This window comes from Marmota monax, unplaced genomic scaffold (genome assembly GCF_021218885.2).
Source record: "Marmota monax isolate L192 unplaced genomic scaffold, Marmota_monax_Labrador192_F-V1.1 WCK01_AAM20220418_F8-fsc00075, whole genome shotgun sequence".
NCBI lineage: Eukaryota > Metazoa > Chordata > Mammalia > Rodentia > Sciuridae > Marmota > Marmota monax.
In genome coordinates, this window is record NW_026694772.1 from 2,966,946 (window position 1) to 2,986,835 (window position 19,890).

Genomic DNA, 19,890 nt, shown 5'->3' on the forward strand with positions numbered 1-19,890 from the left:
ATGTTTGTGCACAAGTATGTATATATAGCTAAGATAAATTTATAGAAATGAAATAGTTGCATTTAAAAGGAATAAATTTTGACTGATACTGAAACATTGCTCTCTAAATATGTTTACAATCTCACTAATAGTGGATGGGAGTGTCCGTTTCTCCACAACCTTGCCCACAAAATTTTAACTTTAGGTAATTGGAAAGAGAAATTTTTTTTTCATTGCATTTTTAGAATTATAAACATGATTGATAAATAATACTTCTTAAAAATATAAATTAGTGATAAAACTGAGAAATTTCTAAAGTCATAAATGGCTTTGGTTGAATTTCAGTAGAGGGTTCCCCGAGAATTAGTTATCGTAGAAAGACAAATTAATTGTGTTGATAGGGTGCTTGCATAATGCATAGAAATAAACTTTTCTTTCTTTTTTTTTTTTTTTTTTTAGCAAGAGACAGTTTCATAGATAGGTTTCATTTTTCGAAAAAGGGGAAGAAACACCATTCTGTGCATTCTGTGGCTCGATGTGGGTTCGTCAGTTATTACCCACCCCCCATTTCCTGGGACTTCCCACTGCTTCTTTGTACAAATCAGACTTGTGCAAAAACAACTCTTTTTCCATAGGATCAGTTATAAAAAGAACTGCAATGAAATGAGCAGCTTATTTTCTCAGTCTCATCAAAGACTTGCAAACGTTCTGGAAAGAGTGTTGGCTGGCTTGTTCATTTCTATTGGGACAATCATTGTGTTTCTGCAGGACCAAAGTAGCAGACTGGCTAGTGAAGGTAAGAAAAAGGAGGCAACGGGATTCTGATAACATTTCCTTCCATTTCTCTTCTCACTTTCTTAACCCTTTATTGTCAGAGTTCATCTAAAATATTTTTAAAGCTCACCAAATCAGAGGTGAGTAGGAGTTGAAGCAAGCATTGAATGGGCTTGGACAATAAAAAGGAATTCAGCTAAACACTTTCTTTTCTTATCTCCTTGTGTGATTCCTGACATTTAAAAAAATTAACTTGAAATTTTTTGACTGGTCTGATCAAATTCTTTGTTGTATAATTTATTCAGTCCTCTTACTGGTTGCTGTGCCAGTTTAGTTTCCACATTTTTAACAGAAGGCCTAAAAACTTAAGTAGGATTTTGCAGTGACAACGTGGCTCTTGAATTGTTACAGCAATGAGTTATAGAGACAAACACAATCACAATGCATTCTAGTTGGATTTCACTCTCAATTATTCAGTTCACCAAGCTTTGATAGTGTTGTTCTATGTTCCAACATATATTCAAAGTGAATCTGATCTGTAATGATGATGCTTTTCAAATTGCCATCTGGGTGATTTAGGAAAAGCCTGCTTTAGGATATTAAGACTTTTGTTAGAAATATCTTTAGACCTGCTGAAGCATTCTTTTGCTTTGTGCACATGCTTCTTGAATATATGCTTGCATATAGACCTTGTTTAGTTAGAATATGCATACTGATTTTTTATATAACATTCCTTGCATAATTTAGTGTAAGGCAATTGTTTCATAGCTTGAAAAGCTTGTAAGAGTAAAGAGTATTTGAAATATGTGTTAAACATCCATATCATGCTGATGATTTTGAAGATTTACAAGAGTAGTGCACTACTTATTATCTAGAACAAAGTGATGTTTGAAATACTTACATAAAGTCACCAAAACATTTCCAAATACATATATAATTGTTATTTTAGGTATATAAGATATTGTCCCTGTATTCATTGACCCCTGCATTTTTATTCTTCAAAGTTATAAACCTATATAAAAATTGAAAGGATAGTACAATGAACACCTAAATTTCGATTATGTAGATTAATCAGTTGTATCATTTTGCCACATTTACTCTCTCTTTCTGTATGTCTTTCTCAGTTTTTTTTTTCTCTGAACCATTTCAGAGTATATTGTTGACTGTAGGACACATGTCATCCCTAAATTCTTGAGTATATATCTCCTAAGAATAAGGGCAGTCTATTTCATAATCACAGCACAATTGTGACACCAAGGCAATTTAATATCAATACAATACTATTATCTAACATATGACCCACATTCAATTTCTCCAATTAGCCACATGTTCTTTAGAAGTTTTTATTTTTTAATATTTATTTGTATATTTGGTGTTGGGAATTGAACCCAGGACCCTGAACATGCTAGGAAAGTGCTCTGCCACTGAACTACGTACCCAGCCCAGCTTTTTAATTTTTTAAGTCCCAGAACCAATCAAGGATCTTTCAGTGCATTTGGTTGTTATGCCTATTATTAAGTAAATGTTAATGGTAATAAGAATAATTAACAATGATTAACAATTATATCTTCAAGGAAATTATTATTTTTAGTCCTCTATTTTCTGTCAAAATACTCCTGAAAAAGTGATCATAAAGTTTAATTTTTCTATTGTGAAATGATAAGAAAGAATATGAACATAAAACCCAATTATGACAAAAATTTAATATTTCTGCACTAAATTTTACATCTTATGAAATAAGGAATTTCACATATCAGGTTCAGCCCTTGGAAGTAGCTGTTACCTTTGGACATAAAAATCCAAGCAGAACCAAATAGAAGATCATTTATTTACTTGGTGAGTTTAATATGGACAAAAGGATGATCTTTGGTTTACAATTGTGTTGTCTTAACCAAGTTAGACTTCCAGAAATTCATTTGTTATATAAGAATTATTTTACAAGGCTGCTAAGCCTGGAAGATAAAGGATGCAAAGAACTCCCTTAAAAATCATTTTACATTTGGTAGAAAAGTAGATAATCCCAGATTATGTTTTGTAACAAGGATTGAAATAGGGATGAGTGATTCTTTAGAGCAGTAAGAGGTAAAATAATAGGGATATGATCTAGGACATGTGATAACATGATTAGTCATTTCTAGCTCTAAAGAACAGGTATGTTAAAAGGTAAGACTAAAGAAGCTGTCAATGCTATTTTACAGAGGGAGGACTTTCCAAAACAACAACAATAACAACAACAACAACAAAAAACTCCTTTCTTGAGTAAAATACTTGCATCATTCACTGAAAACAAAACACATAAGACAGATTTGGTGATACTGTCCAAATTAGCTCATAAACAAAACAATATTCAAATTTTTATTTTTTGTCTTTTTTTCTAAAAATTTCAATGATAATTTAACAGTGGTTTATCTGCAAGTCCCCCAATTCAATATGGTCTTAAAATATTAAATTGGAATTATAGGATCTAGAATTTATATTACAGGAGAAATAAAGAGATGAAATAGAGGATTTCGAGGTCTGGGGGTATTAACAAATAACATCTCTGTTATATGACTTCACATGATCTTAAAAAACAGTTTCCTTCACTCTCAAATTCGAGACAAGTATAAATTTGCTTATCTAATTGGAGAACTAAAAAAAGTGCTGCAGATTATCAGTGGAAACAATTTTTTTTTTGGTACCAGGGATTGAACTCAGGGGCACTTGACCACTAAGCAGCATCCCCAGTCCTATTTTGTATTTTGTTTAGAGAAAGGGTCTCACTGAGTTGCTTAATGTCTTGCTGTTGTTGAGGCTGGCTTTGAACTTGAGATCCTCCTGTCTCAGCCTCCTGCGCTGCTGGGATTACAGGCATGTGCCACTGCATCTAGTAGAAACAATCTTAAACATTGCTGATGAGAAAAGAAATTGTTCCAAGCTACTTGAAAGGCAGTTTGTTAATAGCAGTGATCTAGTAATTCTACTGCTCCAAATCTGGCCTGAGGAAATAGTCATGGAAGCATGTGCCAGGATTACACATAGTAAAAAGCAAGAAAAACCTCAACGTTCACTATGAGTAATTATTTACTAAATAAAAATAAGATGTACCTATAGATGTATTATTTCATAACTGTCTAAAAATAGATCTACATAAGCAGACATGCTGTTAGGTGGGAGGCAAACTGCTCCCAGGCCAGACTGGCTCAAGATTTTCCATGAAACAGAAGATAACATTGGCATGTCTTTCATTCCATGAGTTTGTATCCCATGATGCTGCTTGGCAGTTCCATCCCACTGCCTTCATTTGCATTTGGCCACTGGAGGTATCCTTTGTACCCATCTCAACCCTGAATCTTTTTTTTTTTTTTTTTTTTTTTTTGCTGAGGCTGGCTTTGAACTCTGGATTCTCCTCTGTCTCAGAGCCCTCCCCCAGCTGCTAGGATTACAGGCCTGTGCCCCCAGTGATCTTACATCTTTTTTTTTTTTTTTTTTTTTTTTTTGAGAGAGAGAGAGAGAGAATTTCAATATCTATTTTTTTTTTTTTTTTTTTTTTTAGTTTTCGATGGTGTTTGTATGTGGTGCTGAGGATCGAACCAGGCTGCACGCATGCCAGGCGAGCGCGCTACCGCTTCAGCCACATCCCCAGCCCCGTGATCTTGCATCTTAAAGTGTCTAAGTTTGCCCTTGCCCAAAATATTCTTCAAGAAGCTGGATCTTTTCTTATTCTTTTTCACTCCAAATTCTCTCATTTCTCATCAATCTTGAACTTTCTTTCCTTCCTTCCTGCCTCCCTTCCTTTTTCTCTCTCTCCCTCTCCTTCTTACTTTCTCTCTCTCCTTTCTTTTGCTATTGCCAGTTACTTTTTCACTCCAAAGACTATTGCAATGATTTATTTCACTGTTTATGGTAGTGGCCAGGTTTTCTGAAATTTCCATGCAATCCTGATGAATACCTTGGGGTAAGGGAGGGAAGAACCCTTTCTAATTTAGGGATAAGGATTCTGAATGGCTGGCCAATGGCTCTGAAATGTTAATATTTGAGATGAAACCTGAAAGTTATGGGTGGTGGGCCACAGGATGGACATTGAACCAGAGCAGTCAGGACAGAAGAAAAAAATGTACAAATCCCTGGAATAGGAGTAGGATTTCGGGGAACTGGGAAGGGCTTAACATGGCTGGCATTCTGGGTCCAATGGAGAACAGGCAGAGATGAGGTTAAGAAGACAGACAAGGGGCCCCGGGTTGTAGCTCAGTGATACAGTGCTTGCTTAGCATGTGTTTGATCCCCAGCATGGGTTTGACCCCAGCACCACATGAAACTAAATAAACAAAATAAAGTTATTGTGACCATCTACAACTAAAAATATTTTTTTTAAAAAAGAAGACAAAGTATTCCATATTATAAGGGTCTAATGTGTTTGGATATTGTCCTGGAGGATATGGGACATAAGTGATATTTAAACAGGGCATCTGGAATATTAAATTATTAAATAACCCAGTGGAAAGTGATTGTAAAATTAGAGATGATACAATTCTAGGCTATAGCAATGAGACCGTTTCAGGAAAATGGTCATATGGTTGGATTTTAAAAATAGAGGATAGGGGCTGGGGCTGTGGCTCAGTGGTAGAGCCCTTGCTTAGCATGAGTGTGGCACTGGGTTCGATCCTCAACACCACATAAAAATAAATAAAAAAATAAAGGTATTTTTTTGCATCTACAACTACAAAAATAAATAAATACAGGGCTGGGGCTATGGCTCAGTGGTAGTGCGCTCGCCTAGCACGTGTGAGGTCCTGGGTTCAATCCTCAGCACCATATAAAAATAAATACATAAAATAAAGATTTTAAAAAATAAAATGGTGGAATTATTTTTAAAAATATAATGGAACAGGAATATTAAAATAAATAAATAAATAAATACAAAAAATAGAGGTTAAATTATTTGTATGTCTCAAAGACACATGAGCATTGACCTGAAGTTAGAACATACGGGGTAGGTGCTGGCTGTCCCTCTTGGAGCCTTTCTTTCTGTACTTCATGGCACCTTCCTTCTTTTATTTGGCAAATGTTGCTGTTATTAAATGGATTCAGGGCTTATATCCTTTTTCTGGAAGTACTAATTGCTTGTTATCATGGCTTTGTGATATTAACTCCTCTTATCTATGCAGTAGAGCAAGATGTTCTAAGAACTGAACACATACTTTGGAGTTTGTAAACTTGGGCTTGAATTTTGCCTCTAGTAGTTAGTAGCTATATGACCTTGGAAAGGGCATCTGTCATAACTGAAACCCAGTTTTCTCATTTGGAAAATCCAGATTATGATAATACTTAATGTGTAGTGTTGTTGAAAGATTAGTTGTAATGGATGAAGACCACTCAATGCGTGGTGGCTATTATAATGGCCTATCCAATGTATTGCATCTGCTTTTTGACTGAGGTCAAGTGTAGGCAAGCTATGACCTAGGACTAAATTGGCCCTGTACTTTGGTAAGTAAAGTTTTATCAGAACGTAGCTACAATAATTTGTTTACATATTGTCTAAGGCTGCTTTTGTGCTATGATGGTAGATTTGCAAGACTCCATATGATCTGCAAAGCCAAAGTTTGCAGTTCATTCCGTTGTTTTTTTTTTTTTTTTTTCAAATGTGCCCTTTTATAAAGTTCCTCCCTCTTTAGGTTTTCCTTTTGACTCCATGCTTGTGTTGTTTGGGTGTAAATTAAAAGTGTATCTAAGCATAAGCATAGAAGCAATAACAACAATTTTCTGAGAACTTACACAAACATTAATATAGAAGGAAGAATTTATATTGTAGTTTCTTCTGAAAACAAAGTAAATGATTTAACAAAGTGCTGTACTTTAGCACATATTTCTAACTTGTGAATTTGCACATAAGGTTAATTTTGGTATTCCCCTGTCTGGTAATGATTAATGTAGGCTAAATATGCCTAGAACATCTCATCTGCAAATGTCCTTGAATGTCTTTTACTTTACACTTAACCAGTCATGGAGAAATTATACACACACACACATACACACATACACACACTAAGATATGAAACAAAAATTCAAGTAATAAAATATTTTTTAACAACCAAAGAAAACCATTAGGTTAAATTTTAGTGTCTCAGATGAAATTAAAAGATACATTAAATTTTTTTGCTTTTTAGTTATAAAATTTTATTATTTTAGCAACAATAATGTGTATTCATTTTAGGAATATGGAAAATACAAACAAGCAGAAGATTGTATTCATAATCCCAGCACTGAAACTGAACTTTTTTCTTTTTTTTTTTGCAGCACTGAGAATTGAACAAAGGAGTTCAATTACTCCACTAAGCTACATCCCCAGCCTATTTTATTTTATGGTCAGGGTCTTGCTAAGTTGCAGAAGCTGGTCTTGAACTTGTGGTCCTCCTCTCCTGCCTCAGCCTCACAAATTGCTGGGATTATAGGCCTGTGACACCATGCCCAGCTTGCCTGAATTTTTTGTCTCTTATCCTTCCCAAGTTTTAATGAGCATATATGTAATATACAAATGTACTTTTACCTTATTCATAAATATGGTATTCACATATTATTTAGTAACTTTTCCCCCCATTTTATATGCTAACAGGGACCTCTTTTTTATAGTGAGTAAATCTCTCTTATTCAAAGACTGAGACTTGTAGATAGGTTCAAAATACAATAAACAATGAGATGCAGATAACAAGAGCTATATCTAAAACCACTAATAGCAACTGGTTAAAAGTAGAAAGATGGGCAAAGATATATCAGGAAAAATGCTAATAAAACAAAAGCTATATAGCAATGTTAATATCAGATAAAACAGAAATCAAGGTAAACTACATCAAATAAGGGTAAGGATGGTTTCTATTGATCTTCCAATGCATCACTATAAGTTTGTTTCTTCTCTCCTTATCTCATCTATTTCATCCACTTCCCTAAACATATCCTCATTGCTCAAATGCCTGTTATATATATCTTCTTTAAAATCCTGGAGAGATTGAATCAGCCTTTCTCTAAAAGTTTCTTCTGCATTTTCCTCCTCCTCTTGTTCTTCCTCTTCCTCTGGCTGTTCCTCAGGCTTTGGCTCTTCCTCCAGCTTTGGTTCATTCTCATTGTCTGGTTTTTCTTCAATTTTCTGACAGGGTTTCATCTTGTGCCTCCCTTTCTTCTTTCCTGCTTATTCCTCTTTGAATGCAATTACTGGTATTGATCTGGTCTGCTTCTTTCTCCTACTTTTATGGCCTTGGAAGGTTCTAACAGACCTGCATAATTCCAGCAAGCTGAGTCCTTCCGCTGGCCTCCGGTGCTGCTGCCTGCACTGCAGAAGGGAGCTGGTACCCAGACGGGAACAAGGACCAGACTAGTAGGACTTCTGCACACATCGACTCCTCAAGATACATTAATATTTATTTGAAGTGTATTATTTAGAGATCCATGGATACCTTCTTGAAATTTCTTAAAATTATTAAGAAAAAAACCCCCAACTATTAATTAAAATACACCCAAGTAAGTTTTCTTTATTTCTCTATTTTTAAATTTTAGGATATTATGATGTGCAACACTGTTTTTATTCTACTGGTGCATTAGAGGCTTTCTATAAGATTAAATGTGTTAATATATGTAAAATTTTTGTTTATAAATTTTATGCATTAATCTTTGCACAGCTTTAAAACTATTTTCAGAAGCCTCCTTAGCATGCTTTCTGCTGCCCTCTGCTGCTAATTTTCAGAAATGTCAGATGAGTAAAGCTCATTTAACTCTTCATAAACTCATTCAATATTAAAGTTTGAGGATACTCTAAGAGATGGTTTAATTGCACATTCTCTCTCTCTCTCTCTCTCTCTCTCTCTCTCTCTCGGTGGTGTGGGGGTTATCAACCAAGTTATATCCCCAGCCCATAATTCTACATTCTCACCTTATTGATGAAAAGTTGAGTCTTTGAGGAGTTAAGTAATCTAAACATGGGCTCTGCTTTTTGACAGTGTTTGAATGCCTGATGACTTTGAACACATTACTCAATTTTGTCATCTGTAAAATGAGACTAGTAATACCTATATCTTAGAATCTTTGTGAGGGTAAATTTCTTAATTTTTATGTTTAAAAATTTTTCTTGGGATATTAGAGATTGAGTCCAGGGGTTCTCTACCACTGAGCTACATTCCCCAGCTTTTAAATTTTTTTTAAAATTTTGAGACAGTCTAAGTTGCCCAGGTTGACCTTAAACTTGTGATCTTCCTGCCTCAGCTTCCAGAGTTGCTGGGATTAAAATCATGCACCACTATGTCAGGGAAGATCAATTTCTTTAGTACATTATTATATGATTATTATATGGGTTGTATCTTATATACCTGGCACTAACTACACTAAAACCACAGTTAGTGACAAAGTCAGAACTAGAACTCTGCTCCATTACCTACTAAGTTAATTTTTTTTTGGCATCAGTGAGTCTGAACACATGGCTAAATTTTACCTTCAAATACAATTTTAAAAAATGTGATCTAAGCTGGGTGTGGTGGCGCAAGCCTGTAAATCCCCGCGGCTTGGGAGGCTGAGGCAAGAGGATTATGACTTCAAAGCCAGCTTCAGCAACTTAGTGAGGCCCTAAGCAACTCAGTGAGACTCTGTCTTTAAATAAAATACAAAATAGGGCTGGGGATGTAGCTCAGTGGTCAAATGCCCCTGAGTTCAATCCCCAGTACCAAAAAAAAAATGATCTATTCAATGCATCTGAAGCCCTTTCAATTTTTTACAAAGCTATGTGATACTGCAGCCTTTGCTGCTACTCCTTCCTCCTGATACTGTTCAAGGAGAGCTCCCCACACAAGTTATTATGAACACTCAAAAGCTCCTCCAATATGAATTCCTACTACACTTAGATGATGATTTCAAGTAACTTTTCTAATGTGCTTCCTGCCTGACTCTAATGGATAACTAGACACTTGCACCCAGATAGTTTATCTTAGTCAAGACAGACTAAGCTAAACCCATTATCTCCCTTCCTAGCTCCTCCTCCTGATTTGATGGTAAGTTCTGGTGCCACTTCCCAACAAATCCAGACTCAGAGTTCATCTCTCTTTATCTTTATGTCTGGGAGTCTTCGTCATTCATACTCATTCTTTCTCTTACTTAACTGTTCCCTGCCTCTTGGTTACTGTCCCAGGTGGGGCTGAATCCAGCAGCCTCCTAACTTAAGTTTCATATATACCTTATATACATAAACTGAAGATAACGTTCATTTTTTAAAAATTTTGTATCTTTTTACTTTTATTTGTGTATTTTAGTTATACATAGTAGTTGGGTTTATTTTGACAAAATCACACATACATGTAACTTAAAAAAATTAATTGTAGATGAACACAATACCTTCCCTTCCTTCTTTCCTTTCTTCTTCCATGCTGAGGATCAAACCCAGTGCCTCACATGTGCTAGGCAAGCACTATACCTCTGAGCCACAACCCTAGCCCCTATACATGGAATTTGACTTGCTCCTTGTCTGTCTCTGATGCCTCCCCTTTACCTACTCCTATTATACTTCCTCTACTCTACTGGTCTTAACTGAAGGTAATTTCATATGATATTTTAAGTGTACCTGAGTTTTGATTGTGACCCATCACATGAGGTCCAATGTGGAATTTTTGACTTGTGCTGTCATGTTGGCACCCAAGAAGTTTCAGATTTTTGAGCCTTTCAGATTTGGATTTTTGGATTTGGGATACTCAACCCTTAATTGCCTACAGGGTATGTATTTCCTGCCTTGTCCCAACTTATCTCCCTGACCTCATCTCCCAGTCCTCCCTCACAGGAATATCTTCCTTTTCTCAGGAGTGTATGAATCCCTATACACCGGGAGGTACTTTCTGCTTTTTGATTATTGGGCCTCCTACTTTCCTGGTCTTCCTTGGGCCCCACACATCAGCATGGTAAGGTGTTTATTTTGCCTGAACTAAGGCACCAACAAACCTCTCTGTAGATTACAAAGCGAGAGAAAGGCCCATAACTCAAAGCAAAAAACCTTCCTTAGGAATTTATTTATGATTCTATGTAGAACCTGGAGAAAATATACGTTAAACAGGCATTGTAAAGTATTAAGGCTATCTATCATACCTTCTTTTCCATCCGGGTTCCCCCCACCCTCTCTTCTTGTAATTTCCATCTGGGTTTATCCCTACCTTCTGTTTTCTACCTCTGGGACAAAGGAGTTGGCTGGAGGCATTTCCACAGTTGAGCCTCAAGGTTTTTTATATTTGAAATAGGCCTGTTTGTGCTATCAGGCCCCCTTCCCCTAACAGGAGTTTTATCTCTTCCTGCCTAAGTAAATCCTGCTCTGTTTACTCATTAAAAATAACAAAACAAAACAAAAACTTCTTCCTTCACTGTTGCAGAGGAGTGGGGAACTATCTGAAGTTTTCATAAACAGCATCCACAGACAAAGAAAAGGGCCCATTGACTAATATGAAGAGAAAGAGGATAAATGGTGGGTGATGTGGGATATGTCTGAAAGGGAAAAGGGGTAATAAAAGTGGATTATGTGAATTGTGATAGTTTAGGAAATGTTCTTAGGTAAGCATGGTTCAAAAATAACACTTGATTGTACCTGGACTGTTGTCTTTCACTGACCCACATGAAAATGACCATATAGACTACTTCATTGTGTCACACTTCTCCCCCTGTCTGCAGTGCTTTTGCCCTTGCTTGCTGCTTGTTTCAAAGCTTTTTGTTCTATAGAACCAAAGGTTTACTTGCCCCAGACTTCTGTCTCTCTTCTTCAGTCCAAGAGTATCTTTACTCACAACTCAACTGTACAGGAAGGGCCACCTTCTTGTTTTTCCTCTTAGTTACTCTAAAAATTGTTTTAAATTTTAATTAAAAAATTGAGTCAAAGTTACATATGTGCATAGTTTGGGTGACAATTTTTTTTTTTTTTTTTTTGGTTTGGGGGATTGAACCCAGGGGCGCTTAACCACTGAGCCACATCCCCAGCCCTTTCTATTTTTTATTTTGAGCCAGGGTCTTGATAAGTTGCTGAGGGTCTTAGCTAAGGCTTGCCTTGAACTTATGATCCTCCTGCTTCAGCCTCCCAACTTGGTGGAATTACAGTTGTGCATCACAGTGCCTTACAAAAATCACATAATTCTTTGAGGTTTGTTATGAAAAACCAGCAGTTCCTGTGCCCTTATCCAGAAACAACAACTTTTATTTCCATTAACTAATTATTTAGTATTTGTCACAATTTCTTTCAATAACATGCTTATGTACTTTTTTCTTTTTTTAAATTTATTGACTTGTCACTATGAAGAAGAGAATTTGGAACAGGATTTCTCTTTCCTCCCCTGGTTTCCACCAAGTATATGTGACTTTATTCCATTACTCTCACCATATATAGTAAGCTTATAGGCAAATGCCTAGGATAGTTTTTATTGGTATTACATTAATATACATAATAAAATAATATTTCTTTCCTGACTTTACAGTCACTCTATGGTTATTTTAAAAAGGTAGTTAGCTCTATTTTTAGTGCTTTATTTAATGTCATGGTTATATAAAAGCTATTTACAACTCAGACATATAGTAAACCATAGATTTGTTTGTTTTTTGCTGCATGACTTTTAGGCTCAGTGGTAGAGTGCTTATCTTGCATGTATGAGGCACTGGGTTCCATCCTCAGCATCACATTAAAAAATAAATAAAATAAAGGCATTGTGTCCACCTACAACTAAAAATATATATTTTTTAAAAGTCTGAAGATTCTGGTTCTTGGTCTTTTCCGTATATGACATTTTTCCCTTCTGCAAACTTATAATATCTTCTCTTTGTCCCAACAATAAGAGGGGGTGCAGGTCTATTTTTACACAGTATTTTGGAAACTCACAGTCCTTCAGTTCTGGGAAGCATTCTTGAGTTGTTTATTTGTATTTCTTCCCTATTTTCTCTGCTCTGTCTTTCTGAACTATTATTATTCAGATAATGGTTCTCCTGGACTTGTTCTTTAATTTTATCTTTACCATTTTCTATCTTGTATTTTTGGTCTACTTTCAAAATAAAAAATTGCCTTAACTTTACCTTCTAATCCTTGTATTGAACTTTAAAATAGTGATTTTTAATTTCCAAAAGCTTCAGTGTACTTTTTAATTCATATTTTAGCAGTACATTATAATTATATACAATAGTGAGATTCATTATGCCATGCTCATATATGCATGTAAAATAATCTGATCAATCTCATTCACCAGTACTTTCTCTTTCCTTCACCTTCTCTCTCCTGATCCCCTTCCTCTACTCTGCTGGTATCCCTTCTATTATTTTTTAATTTTTGGAAGGAGAGGTACCAGGGATTGAACTCAAGGGCACTCAACCACTGAGCCACATCACCATCCCTATTTTGTGTTTTATTTAGAGTCAGGGTCTCCAAAATTGCTTAGGGCCTCGCTTTTGCTGAGGTGTCTTTGAACTCACAATCCTCCTGAGCCACAGGGATTACAGGCATGTACCACCGTGCCTGGCTGTTTTTGTATTCTTTTTATAAAAAATATTCTTTATACCTATATTTTGTTTATTCGGTATTTTTTTATGTGGTGGTTGGAATGAAACCCAGTTCCTTACACATGCTAGGCAACTGCTCTACAACTGAGTCACAGTGCTAGCCCTATTTTTGTATTCTTAATGATTGCTATTCTAACTGGAGTAAGATGAAATCTTACTGTAGTTTTGATTTCCATTTTCCTGATTGCTAAGGATATGGAACACTTTTTTTAAATAGTTTTTTTGGCTATTTGTATTTCTTCTTTTTAGAAATGTCTGTTTAGGGGGCTGGGGATGTGGCTCAAGCGGTAGCGCGCTCACCTGGCATGCGTGCGGCCCGGGTTCGATCCTCAGCACCACATACAAACAAAGATGTTGTGTCCGCCAAATACTAAAAAAAATAAATATTAAAATTCTCTCTCTCTCTACCTCTATCTCTCTCACTCTCTCTTTAAAAAAAAAAGAAATGTCTGTTTAGATCATATACCAATTTATTTAGTTCTTTGTTTTTCTTGTGTTGAAGTTTTTTTAAATTCTTTATATATTCTGAATATCATTTCTCTTTTGGAAGAGTAGCTAGCCAAAACCTTCTCCCATTCTATAGGTTCTCTCTTCACACTCTTGTTTTTTTGCTGTACAAAAGCTTTTTAATTTGATGCCGCCCCTCTTATTGGTTCTTTTTTTTTAATATTTTTTTTTACTTGTAGATGGACATAATACCTTTATTTATTTATTTATTTATTTTATGTGGTGCTGAGGATCAAACCCAGGGCCTCATGCATGCTAGGCAACAGCTCTACACCGAGCCACAACTCCAGTCCTCACTTATTGATGCTTGATTTTATTTCTTGAGCATTAGAATTCTTATTAAGAAATATCTCTTTTTCATAACATCCCATTTGCAATTCATGATTGTGATATGATCTTTTAACTCTGGAAATACTAATAGCAGATTTTGCCCCTATAGAGCTTTATCCTCTAAGTGGCTGTTTTTGACTCTCTCATAGCAGATCTTTCCTCAGATGTTTCAAAGTTCCAGTCATCTTAAAGGATGGGAATCCAAAAAGCTCAATGGGCTTAATTGATTGTAAGCTTAACTGAAGGGTAATTGCCCAGTTGAGTTGGGGAACTTTTGATGTCAATGGCTCTTCTCAAACTATAATAGTCAGATTACTCAGAACATTTTTTCTAATACCCTGCCTAGAAAGTGGATGACCCTGTTGCAAGCATTCTGGGAACTGAGTAAGGGAAAATCTGGGATCATGGATCTCTGCACCAACATTCATATATTTATTTAATCTATCTTTTATCAATTCAGTAATTCTATCCTCAGCTAGTATCCCCTGGTCTAGGGGGTCCTCTTTTATTATTCAGAGACTAAGTCTCAAGTTTTTCTTTGGGGTTGATGATAGCAGATGATCACCTGGCTGCATGGAATGAGACACAGGGTCTGGGTGTCAGATTTCCTTTTAAATAGACTTTCAATCAATCTTTTTTCTTTTTTTTTTTAACTTTAGATACACCATATAGCCTTTTTGCCCTTACCCCCAGAGGTATGCAGTGTTAAGAAATTCCTCAGGGCTGGGGATGTGGCTCAAGTGGTAGCACGCTCACCTGGTATGCATGCAGCCCGGGTTCGATCCTCAGCACCACATACAAACAAAGATGTTGTGTCCGCCGAAAACTAAGAAATAAATATTTAAAAATTCTCTCTCTCTCTCTTAAAGAAAAAAGAAATTCCTCAACTTTAGGGGAATTTAAATCATTTTGGCACTTGTATTTTCCCATGGCTCTTGTAAGTTTTCCCCGTCTCCTAAGACATTAACCCTTGGTCCACTACTTTTCAGCATATAAAATGTAATTGCTCTTGTTTCACCTCATGTTTCCCCTTTTCTTATGTGTTATATCTTTTACAAGCATCATTTACTGTTGTTTTGGTGAAGGTTGGGGCAGGAGGAAAAAAAACACATGCATATGCCTATTCTGCTATCTTCTCTGTAAATCTTTGCTTTTCTCTACCTTAATTTATCTTTTTTTGGGCTCACCTTCTCTGGAGAGGTGGAAAATTTCTCCCTGGCAATCAGGAATTCCGTAATCACTTTAGGATTACTTCCTCCTGGAGTTTACCTCTAAGTTCCAGGTTGCTTATATAGAATCATAGGTCAGTTAGGAATGGGAGTAGGTGGGGGCAATCTTTGTTTTTTACTATGTAATCACACTGATACACATGGAAACTTCTTGTCATTCATTTACCTAGCCCCTGGTTATACTCCATGGAGATCATGTCTACAATCTTTGTATCCCAATTCTAGGAATTCTCCAGTTTTCAAGCTCTCAGTACCATGCTGTGTGTAAGATTTGATGAAGTGACCTCAGGCCTGTCCTTTGGGTGGTCCACTGCACCACTGTTGAACATGAAAGAATTTTGTGAGGCTTTTTGCTTGCTCAGATTCTACATGGGCCGGATGCACAGACTTCATCTGTTTTTGGCTCCCTAAACCTTTCTCAAGTCATACTGTTTTCTTCCACGGTAGATTCAGATCACTTGCGTCTATTGTTAATGCATAAATATCATGCCCTAAATTCTTCATGGTTCTGAATTTTGAAGTTCAAAACTTCAGGTTATGGTATCTCGCAAGTCATTTCTCTAAAATTGTTGTTTTTGTCCAGAGTTTCTAAAGCTTATTTAGAAACTCAAAAGCCAACAGTGCAATTTTGCCCTGAGTTTCCACAATGAGGTTTTGAGGCCTTAAAAGCAATACCCTAGCTACAGCCTAGGAGAGAGACCTGAGGGGGAAGTAATTACATCACTATTAGGACTTTATGCTAATCTCTTTTACTTTGTTAATTATCTTCTAGTATGTAAAATTTGCCTTTTCACCCAGTTGTTAGGTTTGTTGAGGGCAGAACTGCACTTAGAAAGTTTTCTTCTCTCTCTCTCTCTTTTTTTTAAGGAAAAGAACAACATTTTCTTTATAAGTGCGTTTAGCAAACTAATTATTCATGGATTTATTGAAGACCTTTAACTTTGCAACTTTATGGCACATAATTGTGCCTGGAATATAGTAAACATTTAATTGATAAATTTGATGATTATACCTTAGAATGTTTGCAAAAAAGAAAATATATTACTCTTATTGAATTAAAAGAGAGGAGGGAAAAATAAAAATAAATAAAAGGAGGGATATATTTTATCTACCTGGAAAATAAAAACTACATGAATGTAAAAAAAGGGCTGACAGTTTTAAAAGGACCTTTATATATGGTTTTAAAATGATCCCTCTTTTCTAATATGACTTGTCAATTTCAGGGTCAAGTTGGTAGATCTCTTTTAGAAGCCCAGACCTTGAGGCCAAAGAGGACCAGTTTTCCTCACTGTGGCTGGTTGCTCCAGTGCCAAGAATGCCAGTGTGTTCCTTTTTTAGAAAATGCAGCTGTGGTTTCTGGCCTATTTTAGCCACTCCAGACTTCAATGACAACTGCAGAGGGTGGGGAGAGGAGGCAGGTGTAGGGAAAGCCCACTATGAGGAAAGCTCTGTGCTTAACTAGGGTAGAGGTAAACATACCAATTGAGTGCAGAGACATTTCCAGGATATATATTGAGAAGTGGAAGGTGTAGAGAAAAAAAAATCCACCCCGGTCTGCAAAGGTAGGAGAAACTGTAATCCTGCATCATGTGATGAGTATGAATTGATTTCATAGCAGCCATTGTTTCATTCAAGTTAACAAATACATTTTGGGTCCCTCCTAAATTAAAAAAACAAAACAAAACAGAAAACAGTCCAGCTCCCAGGGATACAATATAAAGATGAGTAAGACACAGCTCTTGTTTTTAGTAGAATTTGCCAGATTTCCTCACTATTTTTCTCATAGTCCACTAGCCATGTTGCTGTTCAAACTATAACTTCTCAATAACTCTCCATTCCTTCTGAGGCAGAATATAAATCCCTTTGCCTGGCTGTCAAGGGCCTTCATGATACAATTCCAGATGATTTTCCCAGTCTCTTCTGCTTGTGCTCAGATTCTTGGTATGTGGTGAATAGGTTGTACCACTATATTCTCTTATAACTGTGCCAATGGCTGGAATGCCTACTTAGTTTCATCACTCAACTGAAATGCCACATTCCCTGTGAGATATCCTGTGACTTCTCCCCTTTTACCCCAGGTTGTGTTAGAGTCCCCCCCTCTGGACTTTCTTTATGCCTATCACAATTATATCCCCAGTGATATAATATTGGAATTATTTGTATCTAGTTTATTTTCTTGCATAGTGAGAAACTTCTTGAAGGATGGAACTGGTATGTATCATTTCATCATTATATACCCAGAACATGCCATAGTTCTGGTATACAGGAGGCATGGAATTAGTAATGTCTTGGTGAGTGAATGAAATTATTTCATTCATCATCCTTTACATTTTTTTTTGTACTGGGGATTAAACCCAGAGGCACTTAACCACTGAGCCACACCTCCAGCCCTTTTTTGTATTTTTTAAATTTAGAGACAGGGTCTCACTGAGTTGCTTAGTATATTGCTTTTGCTGAGGCTGGCTTTGAACTCAAGATCCTCCTGCCTCAGTCTCCTGAGCCACTGGGATTACAGGCATGTGCCACTATGCCTGGCCATCCTTTATATTTTTGATATATTAATTGCCAACTTAAAAGAGTCCAGTCTTCTTTTTCCCCATTGTTACTCATCAATTCTCTTTCCAGAATGCTGTCAGAAGGGTATCTCAGTGGACTTGCCTACTGGAATGACATCTACTGGAATCACACATCTTATAATGAACAGGTGGCTGGGGAAAAGGAAGAGGAGACAACTTCTGTTGCTGCTCTTTCCTATTCCTCTGTGGATGAAGAGGAAGTCAGAAGTCTTTACATGAGCTGCAAATCCTCTGGCAAGTTTATTTCTTCACTGCACTCAAGAGAAAACCAATGCAACAGAAGTCAGAGAGTCACAGTGCTGCAGACAAACCCTAATCCGGTGTTTGAAAGCCCAAACTTGGCTGCAGTTGAAATATGTAGAGACCTCCATAGAGGGACCTACTTGGTTCCACCTTCCTGCAAAAGCATTTGCAAGAATTACAATGACTTACATATTGCAGGGGGACAAGTGATGGCCGTTAACTCAGTGATGACAGATTTTCCCTCTGAGAGCAGTTTTGAATGTGGTCCTTTGCTGAAGTCATCGGAGATTCCTTTGCCCATGGAAGATTCCATTTCCACTCAGCCCAGTGACTTTCCCCAAAAGCCTATTCAGCGGTACTCATCGTATTGGAAAATAACCAGCATCAAAGAAAAAAGCAGCCTGCAAATGCAGAAACCTATTTCAAATGCAGTGCTGAATGAGTACTTGGAGCAGAAGGTGGTGGAGTTATATAAGCAGTACATCATGGATGCCATGTTTCATGACAGTTCTCCTACCCAGATTCTGGCATCTGAACTCATCATGACAAGTGTGGACCAAATTAGTCTTCAAGTGTCTAGAGAGAAGAACCTGGAGACCTCAAAAGCTAGGGATTTAGTCATTAGTCGCCTATTACAGTTGGCATCAACTGAGATCAGTACACCTAGTCTTCACATTTCACAGTACAGCAATGTGAATCCATAGAGAGGATGCTTCCATCTCTTTCATCTACCCCAAAACAATACTATATTGATTTATTTGGAAAATGTGCTGGAGGGGGCTATAAAAGGGAGTCAAAAACCTGAAAAGCAAATGTTGGATAGAAATTAGGTGTGAATAAAGAAGAAATCTCTTAATATTACACATGATGAAGGAACGTGGGAAGAGAAATCATAATGGTTTCAAAGAGAGGTTTGCACAGCAACAAAGCAAAAATAAAAATGATCAAAAAAGAAAAGGTTGTGATCCACTTATGGGAGTATAAAAATCAGAAAAAAAGACAATCCAAATAAGAAAAAAAAAAAAACACGGCAAAACTAAAACCCCAAAAGTTTCAGGGTAGAGAGTTTAAAAAAATAGTGTTTTCTACCCAAATAAATTCCTCCAAGTTGTTTCTTCTTAAGGGAAATGGACTGCAGAAGGCTGCTATATTTGGGTCGAAAGACAAATTCAAACATTTTTTAAAAGTACATTTGTAGCTGTTTTCTGTTTTCTGTATCAGTAGAGCTATTCTTTGTAAATATTAAAACTGTACCAAATTGCAATTGTGGCTTTTTTTTAATGATTACTTAGCTACATCCTCAACCAAAAAACAGCCATGAAAATCCCCTAATTGTTTACTAGTGGAGATGACACTTTCTAAATGGAAAATACCAGAGTGAGCACTAGACCATTTAGTTTCATTATTCTGTGTATGATTTTCATCGTGGTACCAGGCTTCAAAAGAAATTATGAATATTGTTAGTTTCCCCATTTCCCTCTCCCTTATCTATATGTATTCTTGACCTGGAACATGTAAAGGGTCTTCTGTATCCTCAAAAGAATGTTACAAACCCTAGGGTCCCATAATTTCAAATTCTGTAAACTCGTTCACTAGAATTCTAGCTCCATGGTAGCTTCACTGCTCTCTCCTCTAGCTCAAGAGTTTGCAAATTATGGGCCATTGGCCAAACCTACTTTGCTGCCTGTTTCAAACTCCTAGAGCTAAGAATGACTTTCTCATTTTTA

The 19,890-nt window shown here is 36.5% G+C and overlaps 1 protein-coding gene and 1 pseudogene across 2 annotated transcripts; one reads left to right on the forward strand and one right to left on the reverse strand.

Annotated features, from left to right (window-relative positions):
- Positions 1–557: 557 nt before the first annotated feature.
- Tasl (TLR adaptor interacting with endolysosomal SLC15A4) lies at positions 558–19,427 on the forward strand. 2 transcript variants are annotated; one of them, XM_046425343.2, is made up of 3 exons: positions 558–775; positions 7,989–8,244; positions 17,970–19,427. In XM_046425343.2, exon 3 carries the CDS (start codon positions 17,971–17,973, stop codon positions 18,865–18,867), a length of 897 nt encoding a protein of 298 aa, XP_046281299.1. In that variant the 5' UTR covers positions 558–775; positions 7,989–8,244; position 17,970; the 3' UTR covers positions 18,868–19,427. The 2 variants fall into 2 exon arrangements, with proteins under 2 accessions (XP_046281299.1, XP_046281297.1); XM_046425341.2 differs by lacking the exon at positions 7,989–8,244.
- On the reverse strand, positions 7,536–7,945 carry LOC124079667 (transcription elongation factor A protein-like 9; annotated as a pseudogene).
- Positions 19,428–19,890: the final 463 nt, after the last annotated feature.

Excerpts from the sequence above, each read along its gene's own strand:
- Tasl (XM_046425343.2), top strand. The coding sequence starts at position 17,971 with ATGCTGTCAGAAGGGTATCTCAGTGGACTTGCCTACTGGAATGACATC.